The sequence below is a fragment of the Panthera uncia genome (assembly GCF_023721935.1).
Source record: "Panthera uncia isolate 11264 chromosome C1 unlocalized genomic scaffold, Puncia_PCG_1.0 HiC_scaffold_4, whole genome shotgun sequence".
Lineage (NCBI taxonomy): Eukaryota > Metazoa > Chordata > Mammalia > Carnivora > Felidae > Panthera > Panthera uncia.
The window spans coordinates 14,690,750-14,706,013 of record NW_026057585.1 but is presented as its reverse complement, the minus strand read 5'-3'; the positions used below and the strand labels follow the sequence as shown (position 1 = coordinate 14,706,013).

Sequence of the window (15,264 nt, the reverse complement as noted above, 5' to 3'; positions counted from 1 at the left end):
CTGTATTCTATTAATCACAAAATTATTAAATATCAGAATTATTAGGTTCTCATTGTGTATCAAATATTTTATATGAAGGAAGTTTCAGACATAAGTCTTGGAAACTCTCATTGGCTAGAAGTGCGTTCTCTTAGGAAGACAGTGCATTTTACTGCAGGAATGTTACGATCCATTTAAAACACTTGATTGTATTAAGGTAATGGTTCCCTTCTAACCCCCATCTACTGACTGCCTGTCTACCCTAATAATATAAGTCCTCTTACCATGCTAATTTATAGACAACTGATAAATAATAAGTTATAAACAAACAAAATAAGGATGGAGAAATTTTAAATTGATACTATGAGATTGTAATGGGTTTGAATGGTTCCAAAAGACACGTCTACCTAGAACCTCTGAATATGATCTTATTTGTAAAATGGGTCTTTGTAGATATAAGCTAAGGATCTCCAGATGAGATCATCTCACATTCAAGTGGCCTCTAAATGCATTAGGGTGGGCTGTGAACGCAATGACAAGTATCTTTATAAGATACAAGAAAAGGACAGGACACACAGAGGAGAAGGTAATGTGAAGACAAGGCAGAGATTGGAATCACGTCTCTATAAGCCACGGGATGCCAGAGATTCCCAGTGGTCACCTGGAAACTATAAAAAAAAAAAAAATACATAGAATGGATTCTACTTCAGAGCCTTTAGTAGAAACCAATCCTGCCAACACTTTGGTTTAAAATTTCTGGTCTCCAGGACTGTGACAGAGTAAATTTCTGTTTTTCTAAGCCACCCAGTTTATAGTAATTTTTATGGCAGCCCAAGGAAACTATTATAATAGGATTAAAACAAACATTTACATTATCAGAATAAAATTGAATCAAACCCAAATGCCAAGTGATCAGGGAAAGGGAGGACAAAAGACGGAGCATAAGATAAGGAGATCAGAAAATAAGGGTAGGTGAAAATGGGTATGTTGAATTACAAGCACAAGAAGGTAAAAACTAAATTAAGTGGATGTTTGAGGAGTTTGTATGTAAGAGGTAATAAATATTGTCCACTGTTATACTGTGATTAAACTAATAAATGGTAACTAAGGCATTGTCAGGATGTTTCAGGAATTATCACAAATACAAAAGCTATATTATGCATACTGAGTTAAATAAATATGAGTGACACAAATTGTTTAAGTTTCTAACACAGTGTCTAAAATGAAGCTCATGTGCCTTGTCAGATGGTTAGTTGAATAATGGGGACACACGTGTGGAAGGAAAGAGACCACACCAGGGCAAAGCCACGCAGGCTCTGGCTCTGACTTTGTCCTGCAAGGTCATTTGTATGGTCCCAGTGACCAAAGATTTTGTTGACTTCTGAGGGACTGCTATAGTATTTGTCCCCAAAAGGAACATACTGATGTATATTTTATTTTCAAACTGACCTATTTACCCATGATTTTTCAAATATCAACTACACATAGTGCTTTAATACTTGCTATTGTCTCCCATGGACCTTATTGTCTGACTTCATTTATTTAGTCCTCTCTGAACACATGTTTCATGAAAGGCACTGTGCAAAGTGCAATTTGAGAATGAGGAGCAAAGAAGTCTGGTTCCTAAGGCTTGCGGGAACATAACACCAGAATAAATCATTTAACCTATATAAAAATAATACTATATTCTATGTAAACTATGAAATGAAGGTGTTAATGATTCATAAAGCTCTATCTTCAACCCAGACCACTCCTTCTGGTGCCAACTGCCTACTGAACCATCGAGTATGCACAGGTAACTAAAACTTCGTGCAAAACTGAATGTTTTACCTTCTTCTCTATTCCTCTTATGTCTCTTCTGTTTCCTGGTCAGTCAGTGGCTTCACCATTTGCCAGTCGTCCAAGGCAAGTACTTGTGTTTCATGCTTGTACTACTGCTACCTCAATTCTCTTATCCAATCAATTCAACCTCCAGAAGATACCCAAATCTACCATAGTTCTGTTCCACTTTGAACTCAGTCCAAACGAGCCTCATTCCTCTCTTAGATATCTGCAATAACTTCCTAACTCACCTCTGTTCTGTCCATGCTCCCTTCCAAGCCACTCTCATGGAGTAGATAGTGGTCTTTTAAAACAATGTAAACCAGTTCATATCATTTTTTGTTTATAAAGCTCAATACATTCCCGTTGTAGATATCAGAATGCACCTGCTATGCTCCAAACATGTTGGCCTTCCAATTCCTTAAACATGCTACATTATTTCCTGATTAAGGGCCTTCACACAAGCTACCTCTCTACTGTGGAGTTTTCCTACTCTCCGCTACCTCACACCCTTTACACAGATCCTTTACATTTCACCTAGATGTGACTTTTTCTAAATGTCCTTCCCGGACACTGCAGGTTAAGTAGGCCCTCTTATCATACACTTTCATCTGTGCTTCTGCCTCACAAGACTTGTCAAAATTTCTGATGATTTTGTGAAGTTGTCTTCTGCTTGTCCCTGTCCACCAAACTGTCCATCTTATTTACTATTGTAACTCCAGCATGTGGCACAGGGCCTGGCACATGGTAAGTGCTATGTAAATATTTATTCAATAAAAGAATAAACGAATAAGCAAATACAGTAAGGTCATATGTAAGGAACAGATGGTTTCAAATATGACCTACTTAGTATTCTACATACCCCCAAATCCGTGTCCCAAGCTCCCCTTGCACCTAGAGCGGGGGGAAAAAGCAGAATGCTGCTGCCATTTTCTCTCAATCTTGTTACAGCTAATGGGACGATCTCTCCATTTAAAAATTTTAATGCTGAAATTATTCATCCTTACAGTAGCAAGAATAATATGAAGAATTCCCATATACTTTTCACTCAAACTCCTCAAATAACATTTTACCGTGATTGTTTTATCAATCTCTATTATTCTTCCTGAACCATTTTAGAATACACTGAAGACATAATGCCCTTTACCTCTAAATACTTCAGTGTGTATTTTCTAAAGCCAAAGACATTTGCTTCTCATATATAATCACGGTACAATTATCAGCAAAAACCTAACACTATTACTTAATCTAGAAACTTGAAAATTTGTTAACTGTCCTATGCATGTCCTTACAGCAAAAATAAATAAGTAAATAAAAATTATTTTTCAGGCACAGGATTTAATCCAATACATGCTGTGTGTACTCGTCTCTTCAGTCTCCTTACTTAAACTGAAACAACTCCTCAGTCTTTGTCTTTTAGGACGTTAACAGTTTTGAAGCATACATTGGCAATTATTTTGTAGACTGTCCTTCAAATTGGGTTTGTCTGATGTTTCCTCACAATTAGCTTCAACATATGCCTTGTGAGGGCAGGAATACTAACAAAGTGATACTGTATATTTCTTAGAACATCACATTATGAGGTACAAGTGATCTACTTCTTCTAGATCAAGTAGATGTTAACATTGACACTTGATTAAGGTGCTTCTATTTTTCCCTTTGTTACTAACAAGTTCTTGTGAAAAGATACTTTGAGATTATGCGAATATAGGAATAACCAATTTTTTAAAAATTAGCCAGCTCTTCTCTATGGTCCAACTAATTCTCCCTAAATAAGAACTTGGGGAAATGTTTAACATCTCCTTATGGGTCATGAAATAGCTAATCATGCAACTTCTCCTAGTGTAATGGTCTATCAACATTCTACCTTGCCTCCTTCCCTCATGCATACAAAGAAAGAAACCTAGGATGCTATTTCTTAAAGCACATAATGAAATATCTAATCTCATTCATCATTCATCAGATGAGAAAGCTGAATTCCAGACAGGCTAAGTGACTTGCCTAAGGTCAGACAGCTACTCAGTAGCAGACCTGAAAATAATTAAGTGCTCATTGTAGAGCATGAAAGGCAAAAGTCATTTCAGTGCCCTTCAAATACATAAGCCTTACAGATATACTGGATGTGTTCTAAGCCAGATTTTCTGTGCCAGTTTTTGGCAAGTAAGAGCCACAGGACAGAGCAGAACATCTTCCATGGAGTCACTGCAATTTCTAGGGAAGCACAACAGCTCACTGCTATGCCCGAGTTCTCTGTGTTTTCTTTCTTTGTCACTTTCTTTTCTCTTGGCCACATTCATAAGTCATTTCAAAGGCAAAAATGAAGTCTCAGAGCCCTGGGAGAGAGCATTGCCTACAATGGGATCCTCACCTAGAAACGTTGTATGCTTCTTGCCCAATCTGGACTCCTGTTCAATTCTGACCAGTATCTTTTTGTATGTTATTCTGCATTTGCGTGAGGTAGTTCTGCTGTCATCTTATCATGTTTTACAAACTTGAAAAATAGTTGGTGATTTACCCAAGAATATTTTAACCTGGACTTGTACGGAAGCAAGCAGCCTCTTCTACAATGCCCTGGAACTTTCTTTTCCAAGGTGACTGAACTATTTCAGGAAAAAAAAAAAAAAAAAAAAAAAGCAGGTTGCAGGAGTTGGAACTCTAATCTCAACCTCTACCCAGAACATAGGGTGGACCTAGGCATTAGCTTGCCTGCTCTGCTTCCTCCAAAATCTTTTAGAGGTAATGAAGAGGTCAGGGCACTGTCCAATCCAGTATCCCAAGGCAATACTTCCTGGTAAAAAATTATTTCTAGATAATATGTAGCAGCATAGCCAAAGCTATGAACAGAGGTGAGGACTATAAAGACAACGTGCAAAATCTTTAGGTGGTGTTCTTCCTTCCCCCTTCTGAGAAGTAGGGTATGCAGAACAATAGAAGCAGTGTTTTAATGAAGGGTTAACTCTCAACCAGGATCTGGTATATAATAGGCAAGGTATACTTGAATATCATAAAAGCAAAGATGTGAATTTCTATGAATTATAATTAGTAACTCAACTCAGAAATGTAGGAAAACGTTTGCTGTGTGAGGAGTTACTAGTAGTGATGGTGGTGTTAGTAGTCATAGAATCAGTTGTAGTGGATATTTATTGAGTTTTTACCATGTACCAGCACTATGCTAAATGCTTTACAACTCCTCATTTAACTCTCAGAACCATCTTAGTATTCTTCCCGTTTTATACAAAAGTGAGCATAAAGTAAATAAAACACAGGGAGAGTATCATAAATTTGATCTAAGATTATAACCATGCTGCACGGTAATGACCGAATAATCTTGGAGTCCAGACCACTGTACCCTTATTTCTGACTGACATACTAACTTACTCCCTCCTTTCTTTCTGGTAAGTTTGTAAATGAGATATTCCCTGACCACCCTATATAAAAACAGCAAACTCCCATATTCCACACTTGGCTGAGTGTCCCCATTAAAACAGAAGCTCCACAAGGGCAGAGACTTGTCTTCTCAACTGCTGTATCCCAGTACCTAGAACAGTGCCTTGTCTGGGTCAGGTATTTAATGTCTGTCTGTTGAAGGAATGAAAAAATGGCTAACTGATAAACAAAACCAAACCCTGACAAAGATTAATTTTAAATGAAGATCTGCTTTTACTTCTTGACCTTCTTGGGCAGGTCTCTGTGTGACCTGCCCGAGTCTTTTAAAAATACCAGGCTTGGAGTATTTGAACACATAGCTCTATTTGTTGAAAAATTTCCTGTAGCTCTCATTGATGTTCAAAATCGTTCTGTTGGCTATTCTCTTTTTGTTTAAAAAAGAAAAAAAAAAGGCAAAATGTCTATAACTTCATTCCTAGTAGCTAAATAAGTCTGAGCATTAAATACTTTGTTGAACCCTAGAGACAAATTTTAGATTAGGCAACTCTGCTCATTGCTGGACAACATCCTCTGAACACCTACACGTGCCGAGCACAGAGAAAGTGCTGGGAGGAACCATGCAGGGCAATACGCGGGCTAATGACCTTCCACTAAGATGGGACATCTGCTCTCCCTGACTGCCAACCTCTCCTACCTTGGCTTTCTAGAACTAAGGGAACTCAAACAGGATTTTTAGTATAATTGACCTCCTTGGCAACATTTGTTATCTCCTGCTGCTAGCAAGGCAAAGTAAAGGACTAGTAGGAAATTATACTTTTCACGTAGGGAAAAATATCATTAACTTTGGTAGTCTTAAGAAATTTGTAGGAAAACACTAGAGCAAAATACAGAAAGGTAACTTTGAATAGGTGTTTAAAGTTTCAAGATAAACTGTGCTCTATTTTTATTACACAAGCTTGGATCATTTATTACCAATCCTTGTGAAGAGAACAACTATTCAGTTATTCAAATAAAAAAATCTGTTAGTTGATGTGACAAATTACTTGTATATTTACTTATATACAAGTGTATGAGATTTTACTGATGTTGTTAGAGTCCTGTGAGTGTTACCTGTTTGCCTTTCAGTTTCTGCTTTCGGGGCGGTGGGGCAGGTGTTGCGGTGGCGGGGGGGAGAGCTAAAGTTATATTGCACGACGTAAATTCTTTTTTCCAATGTCTCTAGATATTCCTGTTTTGCTTAGGCTAAAGATTCTAAGAGTAATAAAATTGTATCCATTTCTCCTCCAAAAGAATTTTACTTAGAAAAATAATAATATAAGGGAAGAAAATCACACTTCCTTCATAGAGTTTTTCATCACAATGTTCTCTTTACATGCTGCATCTATCTCCAGGAAGATTATGTGACATTAAATGAGGATGAGAAAACAGTTTTGACTTGAACTCACACTCCAACTATAACATGCTAATCTTTTATGATTAGCTGTGGCACAGAGTTCATGCTGCAAGAAAGTGGCTCAGTTATACTTGTAAATACTGGCATCAGAGGAAACATGCTTTAGCCATTTCAAAATTCTGAAAGTAATCACTGAAAGAGAACCATAAACATATTTGGGATACCAGGTGAGAAGGGAGAGCTGCACACCAGTCTTGCTTAAATACTGTTAAACAGCATTATGACCACAAACATGTATGAGTTAAAAAATTTGGCTAATATAAATATCACCGAAAAGCATGAAGCTTACATATTAACATACCCTTTACATTTCTAAACACAAATGTGACTTTTAATTTGGCACAAAAAGCTATGTCTAGACATGTTCATACACCTGTTGGTTCATCTGATTTTGCTTAGCTCCAAAAAACCAACAAAAACAAAACGAAACAAAAAAAAACTCTGGCTAAATACATCAGTGTATTAACTGGCTATATTTCAAAATTTGTAATAAAGATGTTTAATGTTACTGTGCCTCCAATCCTTATGTGACAGCAAATTGTATTCTTAATGGCAGTACTCACAGCTGTGGCCTGCTCTATTACCCCTCTGTCCAGCTGAATGTTCTGGCTCCTTGTATGGAAACTGTAGGGTCGTATCCAAGGTTCTAAAACCTTCTTTAAGAGAATGATGCTTGTAGTACTCCACAAGTTCCTTTAGGATAAAAGATTTGAAGATTATTTTTGATAAGGATAGTTTTGATTTCAAACACCTGAACATGAACACATAATTATATACAACATAAGGATGATTGAGTTAATGCCAAATTTTCAGTAAGTATATGGAAGGGTAAGCAAATGATAATCTCTCCCTGCTTTCTGGATGTACATGACATCTAACAAGTAACTGTCCTTGTAACTCAGGCCACTGATAATATGAGTTACCTCTTATTGTTGTTCATGGATAGAGAACATCCTGTTAGTCTTCAGTCAGATGTGGTAAATGAAAAGAAATCATACTAACCTTCAATTTCAGAACAGTAATTATTGTTCTTATTTACATAATACTTGTTTTTCTAAACAAAAATGAAGGGACAGCTGTTTGCTGAATATATAGCAATTTCTACTTTCCTGCATTTCTTTCAACGTAGCAGGAAAACAAACTTTGATTCTAAATGTTCTTTTCCCATGGTAAACTCAAGTTCATAAACCACAAATGCTACTTGACATTTTTTTCTGGCTTACAATGAAGTGTTAGTGCCCTTCCATAGCTCTGCATATCAGCTGCTACTTACAGAGGTCAATGATGTAGTACTTTCCATTTTCCCTTATACCTAATTTTCCTTAAATGCACCCAAGCCTAATATAATAACCATCCACCATGTCCCATGCTAAAATTTCAGGAAATTTCTAAAATGTCAGTTTCATAGACTCTGCACAAATCTGAATCTCTCTACTTTAATCAGAAAATGAATAATAATTCATAATGAAAAAATAAATATTACTAGGTAATACTGTAGGTATTATAATGTTTCTTAGAAATACCTGACATGAAAAGCAAAATCACTTTTAACCTTATTATTCATTACTTCTATTACTGTTTAGAACAAATAGGGTAAAAGTAACTCATTTCCTCTAAAACCCATACTGTCATCAACTCAGTACCTCCATTCAGTGGTGATGTTCAAAGTTTCCAAAACAAATCAACGGAGCCAAAAATCACTCAAAAGAAGTAAAAAAGAATCATCAATGATTTATATCATTTATGATTTACATTATTTTTTACTAAACTCAGATAAGTTGTGGAATGAATTGTGAGGGGAGTTCCAGAGGTCACGAAGATTATGAAGGTAAAGCTGCTGCCCTCTAGGACTGTTCACTGTTGAAGGAAAGTTAGGGGTTATGGGCACCCAAAGGCAAGAGAGAGAATTTCCTTTTGTGAGCCCAGGGGAGAGGTTGAGGGAACAGTTCATGATAGAAGTAGCCTGGCTTAAACTGAAGAACAGGCAAAATTTCAGAAGCCAGGAAGGAGGGAAAGATTATTTTAAGTAGAGTAGTCAGGCTGGAAACAGACATAAAGGTGACTGAGTCAAGGCCACATTCATAAACCAAAAGCAACAGGGTTCAGCTGAAGCACTGGATAAAGCAAATGAAGATTCTTCAACTCCCACATCTGTAAAATGGGGATAATAAGCCATTTCACAGACTATAGTAAAGAATGTAGAAAGTGCCTGGTACATGTGAATAATCGTAACAGCTCCCACGAGCCCATGTGCCAAGCTTCTCACAATCTGCACACAGTTAACAAGAGCAAGGCTGAGTCCTCATTGATACTCAAATCTCAGGGAAGTTAACCAACTTGGGCAAGGTTGCCCAGCTGATGTCTGTCTCCAAAGCTTGTGCTCTTAACTACATCATACTATTAGCAAGTAGTGCCTGGCAAATGTAAATATACAAAAATGGAGGCAAAAGGGAAGGAGCATTTGCCAAGTGTCCATGATGTACCAAGAACTTAGTTTTCTGAGATCTAAGATGCTAGGGTTTTATGCACTTTATCATTATTTATAGATATATGGAAATCTATTCATCTATCTACATATGTTTCTTCTTTCTTTTTTGAGCCCAAATTATGGGGTCCTTGATGAAGCGAAGGCATCTGGAATCTGACTGACTTAAAAAGAAAAAGAATCAAAATACCAGACAGAAGTTTATATCCTCAATGTGGCTTCAATAGTCAGAAAATGGCCTTCTTTATAATGTTTTTAAAAAATAAAAGGCAAAATTTTGTAAGGTCTCTGCAAGAACTGTACATATATATTGTGTTGCTGATGCAAATGACATCAAAGCAGTGTTCTCTTAGTCTTATTATTTAAATTGAGGAAAATGTGTTTTTTCTTTAACAAAAATATTAAAATAAACCTGAAAGTAACTCTAAGCCAATAAGATGAATTTCAATGTAATTTTGTTATAAATACTATGAATTTTATGCATTATATTATGGATTAGGATGAATTAAAGCTTATGTGAAGTTGGCTAGAAACCACGGAATTATCACGCTGAAAAGGACTTGGTCATCGTTTCATACCTAACCATCTCCAAATTTTATGGAAGGAAGAAAAAAATGACTTTTCCAAGGCCTAAGGGTCATGCGGCTTGGTAAGCTACAGATACTCCTTTATCACTTCACTAAGCATGGAAGAGATTTTAGCTCCATTTTTACAGTCTTATGAGGGTAAATCTTCCTACATGTTTCTAACTAGGTAGAATTAAATTGTGCCACCATGGGTCTTTTCCAATTTATGCCTTTATGCTTTCTGTATTTTAGTCTAATCCACCCTTGCTTTAGCAGTCATTGACCTTCAGGTACTACAAGTAAATAAGAAGACTCTAAACAAAAGAAATCGCTAAGCTTTCCTTATCTCGCACTGACACAGCAGTGTCAACAATTCAAGCCTCTCTGAAAAATAATGAGAGAGCCCATCATTCCAATTACCAAGGAAACAGGCAATGGAGCTGATTTATAAACAGCATTTGGACATGGATTGCCTGGCATACATGAAAATTAGAACAAAATTAATGCCTTGTAATCTGGATATAGAAATTCATTTAGAATTTGAATTTAATGACTAAGAAAAACAAAGATTTTGATTAGCCAAGCTATTGAAACCCAAGGGGAAAGCTTTGGTCACAACCACCTAAGGTCAATCTTCTCTTTAAGAAACTGGTTAATTTAAAACAAGTTCCGGAGTCTGCTTGCATTTCACATCCTTTCCAAATTAAAATTTAATTCCAGGCCCTAGTAAGTTTCACAGGTAGAAGAATATAACTTTACCACCCATAATGGGAGGATACTGAACCATTCTCAAGAAGCAACTCAAACGCACAGACCATTATGTACTTTTAATGGAAACTGTATTGTGTGACACCAACATGACAAAAGATCATTCCTTGAAGTTGTATGGGCCTGATTTAGAGAAGCCTCTATATTGCTGGAGTGAAACCAAAGGTGCCTATTAATTCTCTCTCTCCTTGTAAAGGGGCTGCTTACTAAAAGCGGAGCCATTCCTGCTGATCAAGTATCCATGTGGCGTTTCTGAGTTGAGGTTTAAAGGACAGCAACTACTGTGAGGTTCTTGCTACAGATGGATTTGTGAATCTGAAAGCTGCTTTAGAACAGTGGAGTCATTTTGAATTCTACAACAACGTAATGATTTCACAAGGTAAGGTCTCCATATAAGTTTGTTCAGCAAATGAACAGAAACTAAGGCGAGGGGCGGCTCCAGACTAGTTCCACTGTTTAGCAGTTTTTACAGTTATTTGCTAAACCTGACAAAGGGTTTGCCCAAGACAGAGTTTTCAGCTCCTTATCTTTCTTTTTACAATTATATCCCTTTGCTAATAGTTTTTAGTTTTGTTGGAGCTATGCTATTAATTGACTTCCCTTCCTTTAACCACTGTGCTATATGCGTCCTTACAGAAGGTGCATTCCTCTGGATATGGAGGAAAAGAAAAACTATGTATGTGTCTCTAGCAATGGCATTTCTGATATTTTATACCTACCATATAAGGCAGAGTTTGCTTTAGCTCTACGACAGTACTCTCAATTCCCTTTCCAGAACATCACTGCAGAAACTTTCACTACTCTCTGGTGTACACTATTTGAATTCTGAGGCTCTGTTGCTTATACTAGAATCACAGCTTTGTATGTAGATAGGAACTCGAGGACCTATGTCTGCTAATCCAGGTCATGAAGTATTTACTGGCTTTTTACTTCGAACCTTAGCTGCTGATGAACTTTCTTGAGCTGAACCCAGGGACACAAAGCTGAATTGATTGGCCCTTTCCAGTGACTATTCCTTTCATCCTCTTTGCTTGTCTCCTTGGATGGGAGTTCCTTTTGTTTCTTTCAAAGTCGGCGAAGCTGGTATTCATCTTTGGCCCTACAGCATTTTTTTTTTTTTTAAGTCTCACGTATTAACTGTAATACCGTGGAGCAGCCTCATTATCATCCATGGAAGTTCTGCAGGTGAAGACTCAAGCCAGTATGTCTCGCAGCGATGTGGAGACCCCCTGTGCATGCTTTCATCATGTCTCAGCTGGGGCTGCCATTCATTATTTGTGCACCCACTTGCCACCTCCCTCCTAAGGTTTTCATTTTAGGAAAAACCTCCTCAGGTCCAGTTCTCTCTGTGCTCAGCCTGCCTGTTCCAACAGAACGTAAGTCACTTCCAGCAGGGAGGATGCCTGCATCTTGGCTACTAATTTGACAGGGCTCACATTTTCCAGGACATAATCTTGATGCCGATCCTTAACTTGTGAATTGGAAATGTGATATTTATGTCCAGAGAGGTTTTCTGACTTTTCTTTCAACTCAAGACACTTCCATTTCTTTAAAACATGAATCCCTGTATCCCCGTCTCGAAGCAGTTCTAAATTTTTAGATAAGGCTTTCAAGCTGGCCTATTTTGTAAGACTCTCTTACGTTCAGTCTTTAACTTTAATGTTTAACATCTGCAAAGTGCTTTGAGATGTTTTCCAGAGGATGCAGAATGTATCATTTGATTGATGGTTCAATCAATGAGTGGTCCTTCCCAAAGTTACTCAAAGTACTTACAAGTACGTTTACAAATGCATCCTGTATCTCATGTCCAAATTCTTCATTATCTCAAGAAACTCTCAAACTTGAGAAACAGACTTGAGACCACTTTTAAGGAACTTTGAACTTTTTCTTTACTGTCAGCAATGCCTATATTGTGCCATATACACACTGTCTTTATGACATACATAATATTATGCACTAATAAAATTACTAAGTTGTACTTTTTTAAATCGTAAGACTACAGTAATCTTTGTTCATTTGAAGCAACTTGGTAATATGCTATTTCAATTTAAATATATAATGCCTATGATATGACAACTGTTGTTTGGTAAAAATGTTACCCTGTTAGTATTTAATTTTCCAAGGTAATGAAGCAGAACTATGGCTCAGATGATTTAAAATAGCAGAAACTACAAAAAAGCTTTTCCATTTGACATTATATTGCGTTTTGCATGAAATGAACCTGTGAGAGGTATTTCACCAATTACAATTTTTTGGTTATTATTAAAAATACCTGCCTTTGCCCGAATGAAGAGATAGAGGCAGAGAAAGGAAGAGGAGAAAAGATGCGTATGTGAAGATCTGCTCTGTCAGTCAAACACAGGGCAAAACACAAATAACTGAAAGTGGAGTCAATTTGTCTGATGCTCTAAGAATCATAAATAGTGTGGAACTCTGAAATATTATCTAAAACCTGCAAACTTAATTTACAGTGAAAAATGAGTGGGGCAATATACAACTTAATTGGAATTCTTAAAATTAGAATTTTCAGGATTCTGTTGCAAAATTACAGAATTCTCTTTAAACAACTTTAAACATAAGATTTCTAAGAAATGATAGAATTAAACTGACCTTTCTAATTAGAGCAAAATAAGGACTACAGATTGAAAAGAACTAATCAATGCTTACCATTAAACTTTTAAATTTTCTATTTTCTGCAATGTGAAAAAAGCCATCTCTTGTTAAAATCTTGATGTGCTTTGCTTCATTATTGTACCTGTGGGCAACGAATAACGTATGAATATAAATGTGTTTTTAATCAGTAGAAATCAATAATTACCAGAGGGCATGCCCCAATAAAATTATAGGAATTAATTCTGAAGACAAAATATATACCTATGCCAATACACTGGCGACAGCTAATTAACAAAATATATTTACTAGATTGTTTGAAGATACAACCAATATTTGAAGTGTGGGGGGGTGTTAGATTTGACCAACCATTATGCCCAATTTATTAATTTCGAGAATATAGAAAAACAAAATAAAACAAAATCTAGTAATATCTATTTTTAGAATTTATAAGAAACAGACACATATCAAATCACCAAAATACAATGTTATGAAAGAAATCTAATATGCCAATTAGCAGTCTATAACACTTAATACTGTTTTTCTAACAGATATTTTCAAGTATTAATGAACTGTCTGGATGGATACATTATTTCAGCTGCAATTAGAACCTTGGTTTTTAACTTTAGTGTTATACATGTCAGATGGTCTATGCAATTATGAAAACAGGAAATCTATTTCTGTAAAAGGACTTGTCCTACTTACTTAATGCTAATTGCATATTCTCCTGACTCTTTGGTCCTGTGCCTCACAAGGTAAGTACTATTTACCCTATTAATAAGTTCAGTCTCTGCCTGCAATCTTTCCATTGCTCCAGCATACCTGAAAGAAAGAATGACACAGAAAAGTTGGGTAACGTACCTGGAACAGACAGAAGCTAAAAATAGGTATCTGTCGGGATTTTCATTTAGTGGCAGATCTGAGTTGTTTTTAACTTTACTTCTATACTAATTACATTGCTTCAAAAATAATGCAGAAAAAAAAGTCCTTTAATAAGAGAAAAACAAATGGTCTACAAAGTTAACCACGGTGAAGTGAATAGTGCCTAACACATGGTAAGCACCCAGTTAGTAAATAATTATCAAATAATAAATGGGACAAGAAAGGAGTGAGTAGGTATTGAGTTAGAGATTTATAGGTGGTTTAAGAACAAGAAGGAAAAAGACTCGTAGGGAGAGACTATCATGCATAGGACATACACACATGCACACACGTGTACGCACTTACACACTTACACACACACACACACACACACACACACACACACACACATGCACACCCAGGACCCTCTGAACTTTCACCTTTTCTATGTATAGTATGAAATGAAACCTACTTTGGCATCCTTTTAAGAAAATTCCAGTACAATTTATTTAAAAAATTTTTAAACGTTTATTTATAATTAAGAAACAGAACATGAGCAGGGGAGGGGCAGAGAGAGGAGGAGACACAGAATCCAAAGCAGGCTCCCGGCTCTGACCTGCCAGCACAGTGCCAGATGCGGGGCTTGAACTCACAAACTATGAGATCATGACCTGAGCCGAAGTTGGACACTTAACCGACTGAGCCACCCAGGTGCCCCAGTAACAATTTATTTTTAAACAATTATTTTGGGGGATATAAGATTAATGCTTATGGTCCACAGTTTGGATAACCAATTTTCTTAAGAACTTAGTTGTAAGTAAAATTTAATTTAAACCCCCCCCCCCCTTTTTTTTTTTTTGAGAGAAAGAGTGTGTGTGCAGGCACACGAGCAGGGGAGGAGCAGAGAGAGAATCTTGAGCAGGCTCCACGCCCAGCATGGAGCCCTCCATGGGGCTTGATCTCAAAACCATGAGATCATGACCTGAGCCAAAATCGAGAGTCAGACACTCAAGTGAATGAGCCACCCAGGCACCCCTAAAATTTAATTTTAAAAGATAGTTATTTTCAATACCAGAATTTAATTCTTCCTAAACTATCTTCATCTTAAACATACAGAAATTCCATAACAGTAACAGTTATAGTCAAAGGCCCAAATTCAATGTTAAAATACTCTTTAGTGACCCTTTCACATCAAATATAGGTTTTACATATTTGCACAATATAGAGATTTTGGACAATAAAAGTCAAAAGGAAAAATTTTATGTTTCCACTGGCTCTCTTTCAAAACTTCATGAGTTAATATTCCAGAAAATTCTCTCATTCACTTACAGACT

The 15,264-nt window shown here is 36.6% G+C and overlaps 1 protein-coding gene across 4 annotated transcripts in view; it reads right to left on the bottom strand.

The window, feature by feature from the left end:
* Positions 1-15,264, bottom strand: part of VAV3 (vav guanine nucleotide exchange factor 3) — a 358,747-nt gene that overhangs the window by 15,068 nt on the left and 328,415 nt on the right. For all 4 annotated transcript variants that reach the window (XM_049616683.1, XM_049616684.1, XM_049616685.1 and 1 more), the window contains 3 exons: positions 13,775-13,891; positions 13,127-13,214; positions 7,204-7,333 (listed from right to left, as the gene is read on the bottom strand). In XM_049616683.1, coding sequence (XP_049472640.1) covers positions 7,204-7,333; positions 13,127-13,214; positions 13,775-13,891 — 335 coding nt within the window. The remainder of the gene's footprint in view (positions 1-7,203; positions 7,334-13,126; positions 13,215-13,774; positions 13,892-15,264) is intronic.